Source organism: Typopeltis vanoorti, chromosome 9, assembly GCF_054136105.1.
Source record: "Typopeltis vanoorti isolate ZY-2024b chromosome 9, IOZ_Tvanoo_1.0, whole genome shotgun sequence".
NCBI lineage: Eukaryota > Metazoa > Arthropoda > Arachnida > Uropygi > Thelyphonidae > Typopeltis > Typopeltis vanoorti.
This window is the reverse complement of record NC_143557.1, coordinates 73,017,679-73,044,350: the sequence shown is the minus strand read 5'-3', so window position 1 is coordinate 73,044,350 and position 26,672 is coordinate 73,017,679. Positions and strand designations below refer to the sequence as shown.

At 36.9% G+C, this 26,672-nt stretch overlaps 1 protein-coding gene across 4 annotated transcripts in view; it reads right to left on the bottom strand.

Moving 5' to 3' along the window:
• The window catches only part of nbs (nibrin), a 285,502-nt gene that overhangs the window by 177,821 nt on the left and 81,009 nt on the right, over positions 1–26,672 (bottom strand). For all 4 annotated transcript variants that reach the window (XM_090397995.1, XM_090397996.1, XM_090397997.1 and 1 more), the window contains 2 exons: positions 25,191–25,282; positions 5,679–5,772 (listed from right to left, as the gene is read on the bottom strand). In XM_090397995.1, the coding sequence (XP_090254121.1) occupies positions 5,679–5,772; positions 25,191–25,282 (186 nt within the window). The remainder of the gene's footprint in view (positions 1–5,678; positions 5,773–25,190; positions 25,283–26,672) is intronic.

The window sequence follows — 26,672 nt, the reverse complement described above, 5'->3', positions numbered from 1 at the left end:
CCACATAAAAGGCCTATTACCACAAGAGACTTACTAAAGAGGAGACTGAAAAAATGTTGGAGGAATCTGAAGATCATTTTGGAGCCGAGTGATTCTGATGATGATCCTATATACAGCAGCCAAAAATGATCCTACAGAGAGTAACAGTCCAAGTAAAGACAGTAATGTTCAGTATCCTTCCCCTGTTGGTCAGACTAACAACATTCAAAGTCCAGCTAGTGTGCAAAATACAGCTGTTGCTGGTCATATGCCATTGCAGAGACAACCAGTGTGGTTTAGTGAGAAAAATAATCCTTTTGCTGGTAGTGAACCACAGTTTAGAGGACAAGTAAATATTCACGGAGAGAGCTGCAGATTATTATTCACAGCTTTTTCCAGATGAATTGATAGATGAAATTGTGAAACAAACTAATCTATATGCATGCTGTAAAAGCAAAGATAATTTAGAACTTACTGTGACTGAACTCAAAATTTACCTTGGAATTGTACTTGTCATGATCTGATCTGATCCTGTGCATTCCTCTCTTTGAGAGGGTTGCAGCTGATTACTAGGGAAATAGTGACGCAAGGTGGTTTCCCATTGCCTTCCTTACCATATTGTTTATGACTGTAGCCTGTGTGTTCACGGGTCCGGTTTGCCTGCTTGCGGGATGAAAAACTCCAGATAAACTGGTGGAAAAAACCCTGCCATCCATGCCCAAGACCGGCTAACTTGGTTATGGCTGAGGAAGATCCTTAAGCTCCTCACGTCATCGATGGGAATCAAACCTAGGACACTCCTTCCCCAGGCATATGGTTTTGAAGTGCAAAGCCACTCAGCTAACTGCACGGACACTTGTCATGACATACATAAAATACCCACATGTAAGGCAGTATTGGTCTTCTGAACATGGACTGTGCATGAATGTTATAGCTGATGCTGTCAGTGAACAGATGGGAGGACATAAGGTGATATTTGCATTTTGTTGATTCAGACACAATACCTACCAATAATAAAGACAAAGCAATACGTATAAGACCAGTGCTGCAAAAGTTTCATGAAACATTTCATGTCAGCCAGAAGAATTTCAGAGTGTAGATGAGATGATGATTCCATTCAAGGGACGTTCACAATTCAAACAATACTTACCTAAGAAACCAAAAAAATGGGGTTTCAAAATGTGGGTGAGGGCAGGCATTTCAGGCTATGTATATTGTTTCGATCTTTATATAAGTGCAGATCCTGGAAGACAAAATTCAGAATCAATCAGTGCAAGTGAAAATGTAGTACTTAGGCTTTGTCATGATCTTGCTGGTAAGAACTTCAAGATATATGCAGACAACTTCTTCACAAGCATCCCCCCCCCCTAATTAAAAAACTAAAGGAAGATGATATTTATTATGTGGGTAAGTGCAGAAGAAATCGACTTCAAGGTGCTGACAAGAAACTGAAAAATGAAAAAGATTTGCAGAAGACGGGACGAGGATAAATGTCAGTTCTACGTCCTCTGATGGCATTACTGTCACTAGATGGGTTGATAACTCAATAGTACATGTGGTATCTAGCTACTTAGGAAAGGAGCCTGTCAGCGTATGTCAGAGGTTCAGCCGGAAAGAAAAAAAGTATATTGAAATTCCACTACCTCGCAGCATAGCTGTTTATAACAAACATATGGATGGAGTGGACCTTATGGACTCTTGTGGCTTTGTATTGAAATGATTTCAGGAACAAACAAAATATAAGAATTTTTTATTCTTATATACCATCTTATATACAGTCATACCCCGACTTACGCGAATCCGGAGTTACGCGGTTTCTTATATGTACGTATTCCTGTCCCGCTTCACGCCTCACCACTAGTCGTATCTTTCAGGCACTGGCCACATTCTCCAGTGTCGCACATGCTGTGAACAAGCACTGACGTGTTTCGCGCGGTTTCCATTTATACACGATTTTTATAGTCTACAAACCTTGCGATTGTTTAATGTTATGTTCTTGATAAAAATTTTATCACATAAAAAATAATAATGTCATCCAAAAGAAGCAAGTCCAATTCTTCTACTGCTAGCAAGAAAAGAAAAACATTGACTTTGGAAACAAAACTCAACATTATTAAGAATTTTGAAGGCGGAATGAAAATTTGTGAGCTAGCAAAGAAGTTCGATCTACAGGAATCCACAGTAAGAACAATCATAAAAGAAAAGTTTACAGATTTTGGAGGACATAGATTCTAACGAGGAACGAATTGTAGCCACAAGACAAGGAATAAAAAAAATCATTAGCTTGCTATGAAGAAATTTTGCATGACAAGAAAAAGACATTATGCCGTCAGATGAATCTATTAGATTTTATGAAACCAGCGACATCAAAATAACTTTCTTTAAAACTGAGAACTTTTATTGTTAAAAGACCATAAGATTTAATGATTACAAATACAAAGAGCTAACAAGTTTCACTAGCCACTGTCTAGCATTTTCAAGGCTGTACTGGTGTGAAAACAAATGCATCAAGTTACATGAAAACATACACTTTAGTAACTGTTAGACCGTTACATTTGATAATTCGTGTTTGATGGTGTGCATGCATTCGAATGCTTCAGTCAGAATCCGGTACATGACCACATGTTGTGTAGTTTTTCGCATATTGTAGTTCTGTTGAGCTGAGAGAATTGATGTGATATTTCCATATGTCTTTAAGAATAGCACCTTGATTTCTATTTAAATTATTGCCTGTGTGTAGCACCACTGCTGCTTCTTTGAAAGTTCTGTGTCTGTAGTCATTCTCGATGTAAGGCATAGAACTGTTTTTCCAATCTATAACGTGATTTGATGTTGAGAAATGACGAGCTAAACCAGATGTGATGATTCTATTGTGATTGACATCCCCCACGTGTTCCTTCTGTCTTATTTCAAAACTTCTAGAGGTCTGCCCAATGCAAGAAAGGTCACACGTGCATGGAATTTCATATACTCCAGGAAATTTGAAGAAAGGTACTTCATCTTTGGGAGATCTTAAGACTTACCTGATTGTGGTAGTTGGTTTAAAAAACCACTCTGATATTATGAGCTTTTAACATTCTTGCCAATTTTGTGGAAACTGAATTAATATATGGAATGACAGCTGTGGACACATATTGGGACTCTGTTCCACATTGTTGGGGGGTTGTCTTTAAAAAGCAATTTGTTTAAAATGTTAGATATCCATTCAGAGATAGAGTGTTGGCTATTTGTGACAGTTCTCTCTGTACATCTCCTTCTTTCAAAATAGACCTTAAGGCTCAATTAAGGAGCATATGAATATGCTGTGTTTTTGTGATCTATGATGGTTAGACGAATAATGTAGATATCTATCTGTATCTGTGGGTTTCTTATAAATGGACAGTTGGACATTGTTATCTTCTCTCCTCACTAGTATGTCAAGGAAGAGTAGTTCTTTGTTCTTTTCCAGTTCCATAGTGAATTTGATCTTATTATGTAGTGAGTTGATTTTATTAAGAAACATGAGAAGGTTTTCCATGGTATCCTTCCAGATGATGAACATGTCATCGACATATCTCCACCAAATCGACGGTTTAGGTGAAATGGTGGAAAAAAATATCCTTTTCAAGTTTTTCAATAAATAGGTCTGTGCATGGTGGTGGTGAGAGGGGGCTACCCATGGCTAGACCTTCTGATTGTTTGTATACTATGTTATTCACTTTGAAGAAATTTGATTTCAGGCAAAAAAATAAAGTTTCTTTTTATTTTTATGTACGAAAAACTACAATTATGATTATATTTCTTAAAAAATATAGGTGTTTTTGTAAACCTTTGGTCCCAATTGTATGTTTGTATATATAAATTACATGCAAAATTATACCCTGAATTACGCGAATTCGACTTACGCGTAACTTCGGGGTTTTACTGTACTTGTTTGTAATGCACGGATCATTTGGAAATGGGGAAGAAAAAGAAAAATTGGATTTGTTGGAATCCAAATCAAGAGTGGCAACTGCTTTGATATATCAAGGTTTAGCTCAGCTAGGTACAAAGAAACGAGGACGCCCTTGAAGTCAAACACCACCAGCACTAAAGAAATGCAAAACTCACTCTGTGCCACATGAGAAACGTTTTGATGGCGGTGGACACTTCCCAAAGAAGATAACAGGTGCTAATGCCAATCGTTGCAGAGATGTACACTGGAAGAGTAAAACAAGATACATCTGTGGTAGATGTGAGGTTCCAATCTGCCTGGAATGTTTTCAGTCTTTCCATACAAAATGAGGCAAAGAGAATAAGACTGTTCTTGATTTACATAGCTCTACTGCAAATTCTAATTGTTCTACTTTTTTGTATGTACTAAGTAATCCAAATTTTGATCATTCATGCAGTGTTTCAGCAAAATATAAATTATTTATAATCTGTTTTGTCATACTTGTAATGTCTTTCAATGAAAATAAATTCCTTAGTCTAAGTCCTTTCCATAGAAATATGTCTGCAGTCTGTTGGCATTAGTGCATGATATCTTCAGATGAGGACATCATTTTTTAAATATACAGGACATAAATTTAGCAAAATTAATGAATTCATGGTAATACTGTAAGATTAAATGATACTGTATCATGCCATTATAATTTTTTATAAATGAATATAAAAATTCATGCATGATAGGGTTAAATATTCAATTTTAGTAACAGCCTAACATCCTGCTTTCAGGCTTCTTCTTTCACTATTAAGCCTAGTTGATTGTTTTCAAGACCAACAACCATCTTCTCCCTAGTCTTCCTCTGCTTCTCTATCCAAAGGAAAGGGAAGCAGAGGATGAGATCACCAAGTTCTCAGTTCTTTACTTTTTTTGGGGTGTGAGGGGGGGGGGGCATCTGATTATTTTGAATTCTTTCTATATGATTTTTCGATTCTTTTTTCTGTTTCTGGATCCAATCACTTATTGGCTATAATTTACAATTTTCTATGATTTGTGAGTTCCTAATTTTGTCTACTATCGTTATACCTTAATGTTTTCATCTCAATGGATTGATTGAGTCTAATTTTCATAGCTGCTGCACATGTTTCTGCTACATATGTTAGTACTGATCTTGCATTCTTATTCTTCTATTCTACTACCTTTTATTGCTTGTTCTTGTACTTCATTTTGTGTGTCATAGTCATTTAGTTCTATTCCTAAATAATTTATCCTACTAATTTGTGCAATTATTTTTCCCTTTGATTTCTAATTTATTGCTTTCATGCATATCATATGCATTCAATTGTTTAGTATTTCTTCTATTGTTTTCATGTTGTTTAGACCTTTTCCTTTCCTAAATGTCTGCACTACCATGTTGACTGTAGAAACTCACCCACACCATACCAGATATCAAGAGACAAAATGGTCATCATGCCAAACCTCTGTGACATAGTGCATAAATTCCTGCCAGGTGATTCTGATAAACTTGTCATGATGACAGGTTGCAAAAGATTTTATTTCCATCTGCATTTAAATTCCAATTATTTTGTCATTTGTTACCATTACCAAACAGAAAAATCTGAAGCATATTTTGTAGATATAAAGGTAGTATTGAATCTCAATCATGCTGGTATATATATGTATCAAGCCTAAGAATATTCCATAAAACTATTATAGTAAACAAACAAACATTACCTTTACAAAATAATTTTATGTTTAAAAATATTATTATAACATGCCAGATTCAGTATTTTACCTGTTTTTTGTCAACTGAGTTTCAGATACAAAAACTTCTTGTTGTGTAAGCGTTTGTGACATTAATCTACTTCCTCCAAATAAAGATGGAACAGCTGTAATAAAACACAAAAATACTACATAAATGTAGAAACTTGCTACTTTTTTTTTTTGATAATCTTAAATGCTTTTTCACAACCTCTGTTTAGTGCAATAAGTTATCAAAAGATGATCTTGTGTAATTTTTAGAAAGAAAGAAGAAAGAGAAGAGAAGTAATGGCATCTTTGCAAAAAAATAAAATGCAAATGGATGGGGATTCTGGTTATTCTGCTGGATCTGGAGGATAAATTTTGAGTGCAAACTATGCAGAATAAACACAAGAGAACAGTAGATGAATGAAAATTCAGAACTGTAGTATAACTTAGGTTTATTATTCATATTTTTTCCCCTATTCATCTGTGCTGCTAAAAAAAAAATAACCCTGAAAACTTCAGTTCCAATTACAAAGAGGAAGGGGACACAAGTGATGACAAACAATAGTATATGTATTAACATTAGAGAATTAGAGATCAAAGAGAATGTAAGATTGGATATCACGAGGTTGCTGAGAAGGATAAAAGATAATAGAGTAATAGGAGAGGTAGTTAGTGTGTTGGCCAGATATGACACTGATGTGATGAGGCATAAAGTAAGAATTATGAATGATACATTAGCAGAAATGTGTGAAGAGAAAGGAGTGCAGTTTGTTAATGTGCGGAATGAGTTTGAAGGAAGATTTCAACTGTATAAGAGTAATGAAATGCATCTGAATGATTTTGGTGTGAGTCATTTGGAGAGACTACTGCTGGAAGGGAGAGTAATGAGTGCAGAGAATGAATCTGAGAAAGTAAAAGGCAATGTGAAAGAGCGGAAGAATAAGGAAAGAGATTGAAGTGGTACTTATGAAGAAGTGGATAGCACAAGAATGTAGAGAATGAGAGAATAAGTGTGCAAAACGGGGAGACTCAGGATGGATTGAAGAACACAGCATGAGAACGGCTGATGCTCTAAGAGGATGTGAATGAGTGTATAGACAAGAAGGGAATGGAATGGCGGAACAGTTGGATTTGAAGAAGATTCTGGGATGAGCAAGGAGAAAAAGAAATGACTCAAAGAAAGTATGGGGAAAGTCACATCTAATAAGTGGTATCTGTGAACCTTGTTATAGATCCAGGAATGAACTTTATGTTTGTATACAAATGCCAGAAGTGTCAGAATCGAAGGAAATTAAATAATTGCATTGATTTAGTTCATTCAATTGTTGGAATAAGTGAGACATAGTTGGATGAGGATGATCCTTCCATCTCTATTCCTGCCAGGAATAGAGATGGAAGGATATGATGTATTTCATGAAGAGAGAAAAGGTAAAAAGGGAGGTGGAATGATATTGATGATAGAAAAAGAGTTATATCCATACAAGGTAGAGATGCAATGGGGAAAGAATGGTAGTGGTTTTGAGGCAGTATGATGAGAGAGGTGAATAAAATGAAATACTTTGTTGGATGTTGCTATAGACCTGGTAATGTGGAGGGTAGTGACCAGGAAATGTATAATCAGATTAGCCAAGCAAATGGGAAAAGGGTAATCATTATGGATGATTTTAATTACAGCAATATAGATTGGGCTGACGAGATAGCAACTGGCAGTAAAGAAGATGAGTTTCTTGAGTTTCTGAGGGACAACTACCTCAGGCAGTATGTATCAGAGGACAGATGAGGACTGAGCGTCTTAGATTTGATTATCTCATCAGAGGATGTCATTATAAATGAGGTGTAAATCTCCCTTCAGTTGGAGAGAGTGATCATGAAGCGATTACCTGGGTCATTGCCAATTATGTGAGGACTTCCGTTAAGAAAGGACATATGTAGAACTATAAGGCTGGTAATTATGAGATGCTCAGGAGATGGCGTGCAGCTGTAGCATGTGCCAGTTCAATATTGCAAAATGTAAGGATTTAAAATTTGGAAAACAAAGATGGGATGTAGAAGTTACTCTTGGTGGGGATATATTGTTGGAGGTGGAGGAAATAAGAGATCTTGGGGTGATTGTGAAGACAACAGAATTAAAGAATTCTGGCATTAATGCAGAGAACACCGACTTGTAGAAGTAAGGAGGCTCTGATTAGACCACATATGGACTGTGCATAGATTTGGTCGCAACTGGTTTTCAAAAAAAAAAGATGAAGAAATGTTGGAGAGGGTCCAGAGGCGATTGACCAAAATAGTTTCTGATTTCTGGAATGTTTAATATGAAAAATAGTTGAGACAATGCAATTTGCAGAGTTTATGGATAGGAGAGGGGTGTATGATAGAGATGTACAAGTTGGTAAGGAGTTGTTATAAGATTAGCATTGAAGAGGTTTTTTACACAATGGTGGGAGATTTGGGGAGAACAAGAAATCAATTCTGGAAGCTGTATAAGGAGAGTGTGAGCAAGAAGTTAGAACAGGTTTTTTGCATGGAGAGTTGTGAATGATTGTGTGAGAGTGTGGTGTATACAAAGAATTTGAATGTGTTTAAGGCATGATATGATGAGCTGTGTGTATGATAAAAGGGACCTCCTAGATGAGTCTGTGACTCCATAGGGTCTTAGGATAATAATTAATCGGTCTGAGGGGAGGGGGAAAGTGAGTAACACAACTAGTGCAAATTCGTGCTGTCTAACTGGAGAGAGAGAGATCCAAAGTTTTACAGCTGGTATGTACATTATCTTACAACTGTAAATTAAAGAAATTTTGCACAACTCTTTTTTTTTTTTTTTGGTTTAAAGGCACAAGGATATCTATGATCATTCTGGACTGAAACATGTAATAATTAAGTGGCATACATAAGTCTAATATCAAAATATAAAAATTAAAAAAAAATAAAAATAAACGAAACATTTCTTAGCAGTATACAAGGTAATCAATAAGTAAAATGGCATTAAAAAAATAAAAATCAGTGTAGAAATTAGATAAAAAAGGGTATAAAACAGATATTACACCTGTTTTAAAGAAGTATTAAACAAATTATTAAAATTCATAAAATAAAATGTATAAAGAAGTATTAAAATTCATACAATGTACACAAAAAAAAAAGTTTTCAAAAGCACATATAAAATCTTCATCAGCCAATTTCTGCACACTGCTGGACAAAGGCCTCCCCCAAAGTCCTCCATTCAGTGGCATAGAAAAGCTGCTGAGTTCCAGCCATCTCTTTAATCTCATTCTTCCACTGTCTCTCTAGTCAGCATGTAGTTCTCTTGAAAGCTGATATCAGAATGTTAACAACTTTGTCAGTTTTTGAGTGCAATATGATCTGCCCATTGCCTTTTTGGATCTTTTAATGGCTGTGATAATGTCTCTCACCTAGTCTGAGCTCTGACACAAGTATTGAGCTTTCTATTCAGAATGGTAATACTGAGTAATGACATTTCCATTTTCCTCTGGGCAATCCTCAACTTATTGGTTATTTTTTTAGTCAAAGTCCAAGTTTCACTTCCATATGTCATGACTGGATGTATACAACTCTCAAATTTTTCCTGTAAGATAGATTGGGAATATTCCTTTGAGTGCTTCATTGTGTTTTCCAAATGCTATTCAATGAAGTTGAATTCTACATGTAATTTCTTCTTTACAGCCTCCCTGTACTGTAATCTTTTATACTAGGTAAATACAGGAGGTTACTATATCAATTTCCTGGTGTTTCTTTTGTATACTGGCTTTTTTGATGATGCATTTATTATGTTATTTTTGTTCTGTCTTGTTCATATTTAATCCTTTATTTTTTGCCTTCTGCATTCAATTCACTGATCATTTGTTGAAGTCCTGAGGAGTTTTCTAAAAGAACAATGTCATCATTAAATCATAGTTCTTTCCCATTTACCATAATTCTTCTATTTTTCTACTCCAGGTTTTAAAAATTTCTTCTAGTGCTGCTATAAATAATTTAAGTGAAATGATACCTCCTTGTCTAACTCCCCCTTTTTTTTTAAATAGGATATTTCATATTTGTTCCTGATTTATAAATGCAGTTGAATTTTGATATATATGCATATACTATATATGACTAAGTATATCGATATAAGTTTTTTCAATTCCTTGATTTTTAAGGGTGTCTAAAATAGCTAATGTTCAAATTGAATCAAATGCCTTTTCAAAATCAATAAATACCAGACTACAGGATTTTTAGTATTCATCTTTTCAATATATATGATCAATGGTGCAGTAATTTTTCTGAATCCTGCTTATTCTGAAGGTTGGCAAAAATCTTGTTTGATAAGTATTCTGTTGATAATGATTTCTGTAAAAATTTTGTATACTGTTGAAAGGATAATACTAATAGGGAAGTAATTTTGAAAGTCCTCTGTCTCCCTTTTTAAAAACTATAAATAAGGTTAGCATTATTCCAACTCTTTTGTATTCTCCTCTGTCTTAGGCATGATGTATAAATTTTACTTAACATAGTCATAACTGGTTCACCACTGCTTTTAGAACTACTATTGATAACCCATCTTCACTTGGGGTCTTTCCATTACTCATGCTTTCATATTGGTTTAAGTCTTGGGAAGCATCATATAATTTGGCACAGGAGTCTATTATTCTTATTATCTGTTCCTTGTCTTTAATTAATACTCCATTTTCATCTTTAAGAGTTATTAATTTATTCTGTCCTATGGACAACGTCTCTTCTCATTCCTTTAGACTCATTGATTTCTATTGTAATTCTGATTATCCTTGTTATGAAGTTTCTAAATTTCTTGTGTCATCCTTTTCCTTATTATTACTATTACTATTATTACGGGCAACTCCAGGGAGTCATTAGAATCATCGAGGGAGGCCCCAAATCATATTCATCACAACTATTTGACATTCATACAGTATCTATCATACCTCGCCTTAAACTCATTCACTGTCACAGCATCCACCACAGACTCAGGGAGCACATTCCACTCATTCACTACTCTAAAAGTAAAGAACCCAGCTCTAACACCTTTACTAACCACACTTTTGCCCAGTTTCCATGGATGTCCCCTAGTCCTCCCACAACCAGCCCTGTTCTCAAAAATATCTTCTGAATTAATTTTATAGAAACCCTTCAGTAATTTGAATGTCTCAATCATATCTCCCCTCCTCTGCCTATCAACCAATTTTTGCAACCCACAAATCCTCAACCTGTTCTCATACGGTTCATTCCACAGACCTGCTATCATCTTGGTCACTCGCCTCTGGATCCTCTCCACCTCCTCCCCATCAAGAAGAAACCTAGGTGACCAAATCTGAGCACAGTAGTCTAGATGGGGTCTTATCAAGGCTCGATACAGAGGAACAATAACCTGCTTGTCTCTGCTTGTCAACATATTCTTCAGCAACCAAGTGATTTGATGAGCTGTTTTGGTCACTTTTGCAATGTGTCCCCTAAATTTCAATTCCTTATCTACCAACACTCCTAAATCTCGTGCCTCATCAATTTCCTGGAGCAGGGTTCCACCAATGCAGTAAACTGCCGCCAATCTTTTCACCCCAAAATGCATAACCTTACATTTTGCCACATTAAACTGACATCCATTCTCCTTAGCCCAGACCTCCAATCTATCCAAATCATCCTGCAAAATTTTGACGTCATCTGCATTCACTATTGCCCTACCCAACTTCGCATCATCCGCAAACAAATGAACTGTTCCTCTCAGATCATTTCCTATATCATTTATGAACAAATTAAACAGCAGTGGTCCAAGAACAGATCCTTGTGGCACACCACTAGTCACAGGCCGTCTTGTGGACTCTACTCCCGAGTAAACCACTCTCTGATATCTCTCCGTCAACCACCCTCCTATCCATCTCACCAACCCTATGTCCATTCCCATATGCTGCAATTTACTGATTAGAATTCCATGTGGAATCCTGTCAAAGGCCTTGGCAAGGTCCAGTAGAATCACCGTAAACCCATTACCCTTATCCAGTTCAGCCGTCACTGTGTTATAATACGTGAGCAAGTTACTGAGGCATGACCTACCCTTCACAAAACCATGCTGTCCCCGATACAGTATCCCATTTTCTTCTATCCAATCTTGTATTTTCCTCTTGACTATTTTCTCTAAGACCTTGACAATGATTCCTGATATGCTAATCGTCGGTAATTTACAACAGCAGTCTTGGAACCACCTTTATGCAGTGGAACTATTTTCCCCTCTTTCCACCTGCTCGGGACTAACCCAGACCCGAGACTCAAATTAAACAAAATGGTCAAGGGTACTGACAATTCTTTAGCTGCTTCTCGTACAACACGAGCTGGTATACCATCCAATCCCACAGATGTATTGCCATTGAGGTTATGCAATAGACTACTCACCTCCACTTCGTTAACCACAATTCCCGTATAATCTACTGGTTTATTCGTTTCTGCAATGTCACCACCTGGATGATATACTTTTGCAAAGTACTCACTCAGTAACTCAACTAAGCTCTGAGAATTCTCTTCTACTTATTCACATCTACATCTCTTTTCATTTCTCTTCTCTTTCTGAGGTTTAGGGTTTCTTCAGACTTTCTTTCATCCTTTTTTTTGGCTGATTCCCCCCAAACTCTCTGACGTTATTTAGTAGGGTCTCAGTTATTATTTGGTACTTTTTCATCCAAGTCCTCATTCATATCAATATTATAAAACTTTTCTTCTACCTCTTTTTAGAACTGTTTTTTCCAGATTTAGTCAATTGATAGAATCTTACTTTTGATCAGTTTCTGTCTTTCCCATATTTTATTGCTTACAATTTTTGATCTCACTAATCTGTAGTACTACCTATACTGAAACTATTTATTACATCTGTGTCTTGGAAAATATATTTTCTGTTGGTTAAAATATAATCTATTTCATTAAAAAGCTCTCCATTTGGACTTCGCCATGTCCATTTCCAAATCTTCCTTTTTTTTGAAGAAAGTATTCATTATGTAGAAACCCCTGCTATTAGCAAATTCTATTGATCTTTATCCATTTTCATTCCTCTGGTCCAGTCCATATTTTCCAATTGCTGCTAAATATGCATCTCTTACACCTACTTTACCACTGAAGTCTACCATCAAGATCATAAGTTAAACTAATAAGTATATAATTTATATGAGATAGTAAACATTAATCCACTGTTGTTTATTATTTTAACGGTATAATAGAACACAGAAACTAAGTAAATAATTAATTTATTGACTTGATGCTGATATTTCGCTGGTATTATAACCAGCATCTTCAGAGCACAAAAACACTGTTTGTCACAATACGCGAGACTAAAACAACATGGTGTACTTAACCAAAATTGTAGCAGCAACACAAAGACTAGAGTCCTGATTTTGGCGCCCTCTATCTGGAAAAAAAAAAAAGGCTATGTTGATGATGTGCTTGCTATTTGGCCACATGGCCCTGAGACATTGAAAACATTCTTAGCACATTTAAATAGCCAACATCCAAAAATCCACTTTACTATGGAACTGGAAGCCAACAACTGTCTGCCCTTCCTGGATACACTCATCACACGTCTCCCAGATGGTTCCTTATCATTTTCAGTTTTCAGAAAACCCACACATACAGGCAGATACTTACACAAACAATCACACCATCATCCTTCTCAACAATATGGCATATTAAAAACGCTAACCCATAGAGCCAGAGCAATCTGTTCAAATGACAAGGCTCTGACTGCTGAACTGACTCACTTACGCCACACCTTCTTGGCCAACGGCTACAATCCACAAAAAATAAACAAAATACTAAACACTCCTAAGAAACCCCTCCCACCATCTACCACAGAGAACTACAACAAAACAGTCACCATCCCCTACATTAAAGGCACATCCGAAAAGATCTCAAGAATCCTCAATAAACATAAACTACGCACCACATTCAGACCATGTAGCAAATTAGCCACCCTCATCCGCTCACCCAAGGACAGCATTCCTCCTTTATCACATCCAGGAGTCTACCAAGTACCCTGCTCATGCAATCAAGCCTACTACGGTCAAACAGGAAGAACTGTGAATATCCGCATCAGCGAACATAAACGATACGTCCGGAAATATCATTATGGGAAGTCGGGCCTAGCAGACCATGCTCTGGATACCCCTGCACACAGGATCAACTGGAAAAACACAAAAGTACTACACAGAAACCCATATAAATCAGAGAGATTGTTCTTAGAGGCGACAGAAGCCCTAAAACACACTCCAAATCTCAACAAATATGGCTGTATTAACTTGCCGAAGATCTGGGAGACAGTCATATTAAGAAAAAACTAGCACTTTTCTAGGACTCTAGTAATATATGATAGCGTTTTTTTTTTTTTTTGTTTTTTTTTCAGATAGAGGGCGACAAAATCAGGACTCTAGTCTTTGTGTTGCTGCTACAATTTTGGTTAAGTACACCATGTTGTTTTAGTCTCGCGTATTGTGACAAACAGTGTTTTTGTGCTCTGAAGATGCTGGTTATAATACCAGCGAAATATCAGCATCAAGTCAATAAATTAATTATTTACTTAGTTTCTGTGTTCTATTATACCTTTAAAATAATAAACAACATGTTCGACGAACACATAAGTCTGTCCACACGTTTAAGGATTCTTCACGGAGACGATATCGTACGCAAGACACGACGATATGGTAAGTGGAAGTTGAAATTGGCGCGGCAACTAAACAGGTTAGCCTTCTTAAAGAGGTGCCGAGACACCAAATTAATACCGAACTGTTTTAAAATCAAAAACAAGTTCCACTCGGCCAAAGCCCAACGCATCTATAAACGAGCGAGTGTAGCGCTTTTACGCGAACAAATAAACACCACTCGTCGGGAATTAGCACAAGCAAATACAACCATCAGCGAATTACGAGAATCACTGCATAATATTCTAAATACGGAACTTTGGCAGATCTTAGAGAACATCACCGACGCAACGGCAAAAAAAGAATTCGACAGAGTCAAAAACCGGCACCAAAAGAAGTTCGAAAATCTACAACAACGGAACACCATACAACGACCACAATTACAACAAGACCTCGTCGTCGTGAATCTATCGTCACTCACCTTAAGCAAAGAAGCCACGACTGCTTTAAGTCGAGGGCACAACTTTGCCATAGCTCCCAAGCAAGTTCCAAAAGCCGAAATAATGGCGTCCATCGAACGAGGAATTTATGACCTGCCTCCAACAATAGCTAACAACATACGTTTAGATGTGGCCAACATCCTAATCAAGTCCAAGCCTCCAAAAAATAATATCCCACATAAGGAATTCATTGCTATAAAAGAGCTACACAACAACAGCCAGATTACCATAACAAAAGCAGACAAAGGAAATGCAACCGTGGTGATGGACACAACTGAATATGAAAACAAAATGCACACACTATTACAAGATCAGTCAACATACAAAATTATAGATCGCAATCCTACCAACACACAAAAGAATAAGGCACGAAAATTATTAAAAAAAGTCACTTCCTGGCCCAAAGACACAGTTAACAAACTCAAACCTTTCCATGTTAAAACACCGAGGATCTATGGATCACCAAAAATTCACAAACCAGGCACACCCCTACGCCCAATTGTGGACAGTATAAATAGTCCCACATACAAACTGGCTAGACATTTAGCGAAGCTACTAGCCACTCTCACTAACAATTCTCCCTCCTTTATCAAAAATTCAGCACACCTAAAAAGCATCTTACAACACCACACCCTAAAAAGCTCAGACTTAATAGTAAGCTTTGACATCACTTCACTATTCACAAATGTACCACTAATAGAAACCCTCAATCTACTGAAGTCACACTTCCCCCCTGATATATTTGAACTATTCAAATTCACAATACATGCAGGATATTTCACATGGAAAGGGAAAATATACAAACAAATTGATGGGACAGCCATGGGCTCCCCCCTTTCTCCCCCCTAGCCAACTTTTACATAGAACACCTGGAAAAACAAGCAATCAATACAGCCACTCTCAAACCAACACTTTGGCTACGCTATGTTGATGATGTGCTTGCTATTTGGCCACATGGCCCTGAGACATTGAAAACATTCTTAGCACATTTAAATAGCCAACATCCAAAAATCCACTTTACTATGGAACTGGAAGCCAACAACTGTCTGCCCTTCCTGGATACACTCATCACACGTCTCCCAGATGGTTCCTTATCATTTTCAGTTTTCAGAAAACCCACACATACAGGCAGATACTTACACAAACAATCACACCATCATCCTTCTCAACAATATGGCATATTAAAAACGCTAACCCATAGAGCCAGAGCAATCTGTTCAAATGACAAGGCTCTGACTGCTGAACTGACTCACTTACGCCACACCTTCTTGGCCAACGGCTACAATCCACAAAAAATAAACAAAATACTAAACACTCCTAAGAAACCCCTCCCACCATCTACCACAGAGAACTACAACAAAACAGTCACCATCCCCTACATTAAAGGCATATCCGAAAAGATCTCAAGAATCCTCAATAAACATAAACTACGCACCACATTCAGACCATGTAGCAAATTAGCCACCCTCATCTGCTCACCCAAGGACAGCATTCCTCCTTTATCACATCCAGGAGTCTACCAAGTACCCTGCTCATGCAATCAAGCCTACTACGGTCAAACAGGAAGAACTGTGAATATCCGCATCAGCGAACATAAACGATACGTTCGGAAATATCATTATGGGAAGTCTGGCCTAGCAGACCATGCTCTGGATACCCCTGCACACAGGATCAACTGGAAAAACACAAAAGTACTACACAGAAACCCATATAAATCAGATAGATTGTTCTTAGAGGCGACAGAAGCCCTAAAACACACTCCAAATCTCAACAAATATGGCTGTATTAACTTGCCGAAGATCTGGGAGACAGTCATATTAAGAAAAAACTAGCACTTTTCTAGGACTCTAGTAATATATGATAGCGTTTTTTTTTTTTTTTTTTTTTTTTTTTTTCAGATAGAGGGCGCCAAAATCAGGACTCTAGTCTTTGTGTTGCTGCTACAATTTTGGTTAAGTACACCATGTTGTTTTAGTCTCGCGTATTGTGACAAACAGTGTTTTTGTGCTCTGAAGATGCTGGTTATAATACCAGCGAAATATCAGCATCAAGTCAATAAATTAATTATTTACTTAGTTTCTGTGTTCTATTATACCGTTAAAATAATAAACAACATGTTCGACGAACACATAAGTCTGTCCACACGATTAATCCACTGTAAAAATTTAAAAACCCAGGATGAACTTGATGAGTAAATAAGTCTCAGAACAGATTATGAAAGTGACTAAAACAGTGACAGCACCCGTTGGCAAAACGAGGGCAGTCAATTAACATATGAATGATGGATATGTCCAGCATCACAAAACCCACACAGAGGCATGTCATCATCCCACAATAGAAAAGAGTGCGTAAGATTATTATTATTGTATAGGCACCTCCATCAAGTTCGAAGATTCATCGTGGGAGACCCGAACTATTCACACAATCTATCATACCTCTCCTTGAATCCATTAACAGACAAAGCACTCACAACTGACTCTGGCAACCCATTCCACTCATTCACAACTCTCAAAGGAAAAAATCTAGTTCTCATACTACACCTTTATTCAACCTCTAGGGATGATCCCTTTTTCTGGTCCCTCTAGCCCAGTGCTGAAACATTTCTCCTACATCAATCCTATAAAACCCTTTAAGCAACTTTAATGTTTCTATCATATCCCCTCTTTTTCTCCTATCAACCAATTCCTGCAACCCACCAAACTCAATCTATCCTCGCAGGGTACATTCCACAGAATGTACCCTGCGAGTGACCAAGATGGTTATCCCCATATTGGTCACTTGCTTCACTGCTTCCTCATCCCTAAGAAATCCAGGAGACCAGATCTGAGCACAGTAATCCAGATGTGGACATACACGGCCTTACAAAGAGCTAACAATGCCTTATATCTAATTGTTAGTGTGTTCTTCAATAGCCAAGTAATTTTATATGCTACCTTAGTAATCTTAACAATATGACCTCTAAGCTTTAACTCTGTCTACCACCACCACCTAAATCTCTAGTTTCAACTATTTCCTGGAATACAGTTCCATCAATGTGGTACATAGCTTATAATCTATTTATCCAAAAATGCATAACTTTACATTTCTCCACATTAAACTGACACCCATTATCTTTTGCCCATACTGATAACATACACCCTCTTTCCAAAAAGAAACCGAACTTTTTGAAAATAGAAGAAACTAGTGGCGCCACCTGTTGCATCTTTTTGTTGTTGAAAGCGGCAACCTTCATTAGTGTTGTATCAACTGTTTATGACATTTATTTCATTAGAAGCCGAGTTATAGTGCCAAGAGTGACAGTGTGTTTTGACGAACGGTCGGAAAATGAGTTTCAAACAGAGAGCTGTGATTTACTTTTCTGTTAAACTTGGTAAAAGTTTTACCGAAATGCATCGAATGCTTCAAAAAGCATACAGTGATGAATGCTTATCCCGTACTCATGTTTACGAGTGGTTTAAGCAACGATTTCAAAGTGGTCGTGAGACACTTGAGAATGACGACAAGCTGGGCTGTCCAAAATCTGGACTGAGCAAAGTTAACATCCAAAAAGTGCGCAATTTCATCAAAGAAAACCCGAAATCGTCTGTGAGATTGATTGAAGATGAATTGAGGATTCCAAAATCAACTGTGACAACTCGGTCACAACATTTTGACAGAGAGTTTGGGCCTTTGTAACCTTTGTAAATTGAATTCGTGATTTTTCATCGCAAGTTGACCGACGACCAAAAATGTATCGAATTGAACACTGCAAGGACCTAATTAAAACCGCTCATAAGGACTCAAACTTCCTTGAAACAATCGTTACTGGTGACGAAACAGGTTTTGAGTATGAGCCCGAAACAAAGTGCCAGAGTGCTGAGTGGAGACGACCAGAAGAAGGGCATCCGAAAGTTACTTGGAGAAGTCAAAAAGTAAAGACAATGCTGATTTGTTTCTATGATTCCAAGGGCATTATCCACAAAAATTCCTTCCGCCTGGCCAAACGGCCAATGGTGAGTTTTATCTCGAAGTTTTGAAGTGACTGATAGCGAGAATTCATTGCATACAGCATGAATATCGTGATGCAGGCAGCTGGTCACTTTTGCACGATAATGCACCATCTCATTGTTTGAACATTGTGAGACAGTTTTTGAGCAAAAACCAAGTTTGTGTTGGATCACTTGCTGTATTCACCTGATTTAGCACCCTGTGACTTCTTTCTCTTCCTCCGACTTCATTTGCTGATGAAAGAAAAGCAATACGACACCACTGAAAACATTCATGTGGCAGTAACCACGACCCTCAACAGTATCCCAAAAACCAATATAAAAAACTCATTTAACAAATTAATTGAACATGTCAAATGCTGTATCGAAGCTGAGGAAGAGTATATTATAATAATTATTATAATATTATATATTATAATAATAATAATTCAAATAAATTATTTGAATAATTATAATTGACCTGTGTTTTATTTTCTTTCAAAAGTTCGGTTTCTTTTTGGACACAGGGTGTATTTAAATCGTCCTGCAAGCTCCTCCACATCACCTTGATTAACTACTACCCTATCTAATTTTGCATCATCAGCAAATAACTGAATATTTCCTTTCAAGTTGTTTCCTATATGATTTATGCATAAATTAAATGGTAATGGACCCAGCACCAAACCTTCTGGTACACCACTAGCCACCTGTTTTTTGCATTGATTCTATCCCTCCATATATCACTTTTTGATATCTGTCCAGCAGCAACCCTCTTATCCACATAACAAGTGTCATATCCATCCCCATTTGTTCTAATTTGTGTAATATATTTGCATATTTTGTCAAATGCCTTTGTAAAATCCAGCAGAATCATTATGTAGCCATTTCCTTGATCCAATTACTCTATTATAAAAAGGTAGTAAATTTCTAAGGCATGACCTGTTCGTCACAAAGTCATGTTGACCCTCATACAGTATTATATTTTTACACACCCATTCTTGAATATTCTTTTTTTTTTTTTTGACCAATTTTTCTAGTACTTTTACCACCACGCATGAGATGCACCCTCTGTTCAAAAAGAAACCGAACTTTTGATAGAAAATAAAACACAGGCCAATTATAATTATTCAAATCATTTATTTCAATCAATATACTCTACCTCAGCTTCGATACAGCGTTTGGCATGGTCAATTAATTCGTTAAATGAGTTTTTTATATTGGTTTTTGGGATACTGTTGAGGGTCATGGTTACTGCCACTTAAACGTTTTCAATGGTGTCATATCACTTTCCTTTCATCAGCAAATGAAGTCAGAGGAAGAGAAAGAAGATCAAACTTCTACACCTTACTTTTACACTTTGCTTCCCAAATTTTAAAACCTTATACTTTATTATATTAACCTGACATCCCCATTCAGACAGTCTATTTAAGTCTTCTTGCAAGGCTACAACATCTGCTCTACTTCTCATAACTCTCTCCAGCTTTGCATCATCATCATCATCATCATCTGCAAACAATTGCTATATACTACCGTTTAATCCCCTTCCAGTGTCATTGCCAGTCTGGTTGGCTGAGAGGTTATCACATCCACTCTCCAGCCAAGAGGCTGAGGGTTTGAATCCCACAATGGGCATGGATGTTTGTGATTGTCCTACTAACTCTGTGTGGAAAGGACATCTGCAACTCTACCACTTCTTCTAGCAGAAGACTTCACTAACAAAACCTGGTGAGATGGGGGAGTCACCATATCGCATCTATGGATATCAAATATGAATTTCAAATGTCATTTATGCACAAATTAAACAATAACTGCTGCAAAACAGACCTCCACAGGCACACCACTAGTGACTTTCCTATTCTGGGATATCACTCCCTCGTACAAACCTGTGATGCATGTCAGACAACCACTCTCCAATCGCACACTAATGTACTATCCAACCCAATCTGTTCCAAATGCTTGTTTTTTCTATTTACACTAACATTCTGTTGACTGTAATGTCTGGCAAAAACATCTATCTCCATAATCAGAAATAATAATGTATACAGCACTCAGAAAGGATTAACATAAGTTTAATACTTCCTATATTTCTTCCTAGTCACTAGAACGTCTTCAGGGATTACAAAAACAACTAATGTAACATGAACACAAATATTATACAATACTAAGCCCAACCACGTGGGTGACACTAAAGTCCTATCTAGGTGGAGCACCCTCTAAGGGTGGTTGTAGGTGGCCTGGAATGTAAGGTGGGACCTCTGGTGATGAATGTTTCCCAAATCTTCGGAAGCTTAATGCAACCGTATTTATTGAGATTTGGTTGATTTCTGAGAGCTGCTGCTGCTGCTGCTGCTTCTAAGAATAGTCTCTCTTTCTTGAATTTGCTGTGGTGGAGCATGGTAGTTTTCTTCCAAGAGACCCTGTGGGTGGTGTCCAAGATATGGTCAGCCAAGCCTGACTGACCATAGTTGTGTTTACAGATGTAAGACTTGTGTTCCTCCAGGCAGATGGATGCTGATCTGCCTGTCTGTCCAAAGTATGCTAGCTTACAGGAACAGGGTACTTTGTAAACTCCAGGCAGAGAGAGAGGAGGGGGCTGATCTTTAGTAGAATGGATAAGGATAACAAGTTTGCAGTGGAGCTTATATGCTGTGTGTAGGTTGTACTTTTTTAGACTCTTGGCTATTTTTTCAGATGTGCCACGGATGTAGGGTATGGTGATGGCATTTTTAAACTCTTGTTGAAAAGAAGGACGGGGAATGGGGGAGGAACTGATTATTTTTTTGATACTGTGATCGCTGTAGCCATTGGAGAGGAAAGTGCTGTGTATGTGGTTAAGCTCAGTAGTAAGGGCGGTTCCACTGGAACAAAGATTGTGGGCTCAACAATATGGCATTATTAAAACTCTTACCAAGAGATCCCACAATCTTTGTTCTAGTGGAACCGTCCTCACTAATAAGCTTAACCACATACACAGCACTTTCCTCTCCAATGGCTACAGCGATCACAGTATCAAAAAAATAATCAGTTCCACCCCAATTCCCCATCCTTCTTGTCAACAAGAGTTTAAAAATGCCATCACCATACCCTACATCTGTGGCACATCCGAAAAAATAGCCAAGATTCTAAAAAAGTACAACCTACACACAGCATATAAGCCCCATCGCAAACTTGCTACCCTTATCTGTTCTACTAAAGATCAGCTCCCTCCTCTCTCTCTCTCTCTGCCTGGAGTTTACAAAGTACCCTGTTCCTGTAAGCTGGCATACTTTGGACAGACAGGCAGATCAGCATCCATCCGCCTGGAGGAACACAAGTCTTACATCTGTAAACACAACTATGGTCAGTCAGGCTTGGCTGACCATATCTTGGACACCACCCACAGGGTTTCTTGGAAGAAAACCACCATGCTCCACCACAGCAAATTCAAGAAAGAGAGACTATTCTTAGAAGCAGCAGCTCTCAGAAATCAACCAAATCTCAATAAATATGGTTGCATTAAGCTTCCGAAGATTTGGGAAACACTCATCACCAGAGGTCCCACCTTACATTCCAGTTCCACCTACAACCGCCCTTAGAGGGCGCTCCACCTAGATAGGACTTTAGTGTCACCCATGTGGTTGAGCTTAGTATTGTATAATATTTGTGTTCATGTTACATTAGTTGTTTTGCAATCCCCGAAGATGTCCTAGTGACTAGGACGAAATATAGAAAGTATTAAACCTATGTTAATCCTTTCTGAGTGCTGTATATGTTACTGTGAAAGACCGAAATTAGAGAATGTCGATATTCTCCGGTGAATGTCGACACATACTAAATACATTGGTGAAAGACTGACGTATTTGGTTATATTATTATACATTCGAACCATCACCGGTATATGTCGACAAGCATAGATCAGCTCTGGTGGGGGTCGAAACGACAAGCCGAGAACCTAACCTAATCTAACCTACCATGACTTCATATCAAGCCCTGACTGAACAACACGAGTTTATTTCTATAAAAAGAGCGTCCACGAAAGAGAATCTTCTACTGCAAGCAACGAAAATGTTACAAATCTCAAAAAGAAAATTTCCTCCTGCTCAAATTGGTGATACCGTACGAATACAAGTCCCTGATGTCGACAATGGTCATACAGATGCCCGAAATGTGTTGGCGGTTGTTGTTGTAATAGAAGACTCCGACTTTTATAAATTAGCAAGCAAAAATGGTACCCTCAAGCAGCTTTATACCCGTAATCAGTTCATAATTTATAAAGAAAAGTTACTTTCCATAGATGAGATTTCTTCTCAAGAAATGTTGCTGAGAGAAGCAGCTGCAACTAATTCGAGAAGTGGAGGACATGGCTATACACGCTGTAATTGCAAAAAGAAGTGTTCCACGACTAAATGCAGTTGTAAAAGCAAAACTTTCTCCTATTTTGACATATATCATAATATTATTTCTCCTATTTTGACATATATCATATATTAAAAAGTTGCATTTTTGTCTTAACATAATAAAAATATTTTTATTCAACATTCACCATCAGTGCATGCTGAATGTCGACATTTGCCGGTGTAAGTGAGAAATAATATTTAGCAAATATTTCGTACATACACCATGCGACTATATGAATGCTGACATTCACCGGAGAATATCGACATTTGCCAGATATAGGTCTTTCACAGTAACATATACATTCCATTAAGCCTCCAACATGATGTCCTCACAGCACTTAAGCCTCTAGATACAGAAATAATAATAAATAAAGAAATAACATAAATAGTAATTATAATCAAGTGCAAAAATGGTCTTTCAAATGGGAGAAAGTATATTTACATTTGATATATACACCTGTTATGTTTCATAAAAAGACTACAGTTATATGCTAAAAGGTGATAGACAATGTTTATGTGGTGAGAGAGAGAACATCTTTACATTCCAAAAATCATGAACCATGTCATATGATTGCAAACATAATGAATTAAGCAACTTACTGAAATAGCAAACAATTAAATTAAAAATGTCATTTACTTTTAGATAACAGTGAAAGCATGTTGATCATGGTGTTCAAGTGGATCCTACTGTTTTTTCCATCATGAAAACTTGATGTCCCATCCATCTTAGCTGACAACAACAACAAACAAAACTACGAGGGTGGTCTGAAAAATTCTCGGCCTCGACCATAGATGGCAACACTATCATCAAGGTTGGTACATCTGTCATAAGCATCCAAGTGAAATTGCAAGTCATTCTATCAAGTAGTTTGTTTTATACAGCTGTCTGAAGCAAAAGTGTTGTCTGTATCCCTGGAAATGGATAAAATTGAGTATCGTGCAGTTATAAAATTCTTTGTAAAAGAAGGTTTAATGCCAAAAGAAATTCATTCAAAGTTCATAAAAGTTTATGGGCACTCTTCTCCTTCATTTTGAACAATTAAGAAATGGGGTGCCGAGTTAAATGTGGCCATACCAGCCTTGAAGATGATCCACGTGAAGTGTAACAACACCAGAAATCATTGATCAAGTGCACGATATGGTATTGGATGACCAGCGAGTCAAAGCACGTGAAATTACTGAGACTATAGGTATTTTCAAAAGAACTATTTTCTTCATGCAAAATATATAATTTTGAATGAAGAATTGCATATGAAAAAGCTTTGTGCAAGATGGGTGCTGCGTTTGCTCACAGCAGATCAAAAACGCACTCTCGCATGAAAATCTCTGAACAGTGTTTGGAGCATTTTAACAAGAAGAAAACTAATTTTGTGCATTGATTTATTACTATGGATGAGACTTGGATTTACCATTACATACACCAGAATCCAAACAGCAGTCAAAACAGTAGACAGAAACCGGTTGTTTAGCGCCAAAGAGGACAATGTCGGTTCCATCAGTAGGAAAGGTCATGGCATCAGTGTTTTGGGATGCTAAAGGCATTTTGTTTATTAATTATCTTGAAAAAATTCATGAGAAAAGACACGGTTTTACAGAAGAAAAAAATCATCTTTCATCAGGACAATGCTCCTGCCCACAAAGGTGTTTTTGGCAATAAGAAAATTAAGGGATCAGCACTATGAATTGTTTGGAACATCCACCCTATTTGGCTCCCTCTGACTTCTATCTCTTCCCAAAACTAAAACTCTTCCTCGCTGATCAGCATTTTTCTTCAAATCAAGAAGTGATTGCAGCTGTACAGGGGTATTTTGCAGATCTTACTGAGAACCACTACAGGGACGGGATAATGGTGTGGGAGCATCCCTGGAATAAATGTATTAGTCTTAAGGGAGATTATGTTGAAATATAAAAATAAATTTAAAATTATAAATTCGTTTTTTCATTGTTAGGCCGAGAACTTTTCAGACCACCCTCGTATTATACAGAGATATACTAATGCTTTTCAACTATTGTTGATGTAGAATTCATGAAAATCAAATTTCATACAATGAGCTTTCATAACAAAAATAAAATTATAAATTTATAACAATACTTACTGACATTAAAATCAGGATTACAATATTTATCTGTAGAACAATATACAATGGCCAAACCAACATCTGATTCTGGAATTATCCTTTTTTTATAACTGAAAGAAATCAAATCAGACATGTGAGACATTATGAGACATGTCCTATGCAGAATTGATTTATAAATTTTTTGTTCATTTTGAAGTATTCCAAATCCCCTCCCACCCCACCCACACACACTTGCCAAGACTTCTCACAGTAACTGAATTATGATTTTTTTTTTTTTTTTTTGATCATTTTGTATTTCATATTTTCACAGAGTGTATTTCACATTTCAGTAAACAAAATATATAATTTCACTTTACCTGTCGAGACATGAAATGAAATAATTATTCTCTTTTCAATATCTGTACTATTTATCTGCCAGTAGATTATTCCAACCACTACTTTCTTTTCTTTTTGGTTCCAGTATTAGTTTAGGGAACTGTGATCAGCTAAAATTATTGTATTTTTTAAAAACAGATTACCCATCATTGTCCGTACTTAAAAAAAAAATTCTTACTTTTATGTCATGAAAGTCTGATATGAATGTTAATATTATTTTCCGTCCTTAGGAAAGAAGCTGAACGGCATGAAATAATTTTTTTGCACTTTGTTATTTTGTAGTAAAAATATTATCAGTACTACTCTGAAAATTTTCTCACATCGGCAAACACTGCTATGAAATTTTAATTTTAAAAGACAAAGTTTCACTATGGGCAAATTACTCTTATTTGCTAAAAACAGGCTTATAATAGGCAAATATTATAAGAGCAGCAATAGCAATCAGGGACAAAAACGAGTAGCTATAGTATAATAATCATCATCAAATTCCTGACATGTACCCTCAAGGGGTGTATAGGATATGATAGTACTACATGAAAAATTACATCATTACTAACTTCATATCTACAACTTTCCTCTAAATCAGTCTGTTACCTATCAAGACTCCAACATTATCAGATCTTATATTTCTATCTTCTAAGGCACTTTTTACTGTACTAATCCACTCTGGATCTTTTTCCTGCCAACCTGGCAGAGAACACTTCTTTTGCTAATCTTTCCTTTCCCATTCTGTTTAAGTGACCATACCACCTGAGATTAGCTCTGCTGACACATTCCTGGATGCTGACAATGTCAAGCTCTTTCCTATATCCTCGTTTTTAATATGATATTGCCATTGATGCCATCTGTTCACACCTCTAATCTTTCTCAGGACTCTCATATCTGCAGTCTCTAGTCTTTGGTCAAGTGTTTTACTTCTGACCCAACTCTCAAATCCATAAGTTAAAACTGGTTTGAACACCGTCTTGTATACAGCTAATTTAGTGTTCCCACTAATTTCTCTTATTCCATAGGAATTTATTCAATTGACTTCCTACCATACCAGCTTTGTTGATTCTGTTATCTATTTCCATATTTAATTTACCATCCTTAGTAAAAATCGTGCCTAAGTAGTTGAAATGATTT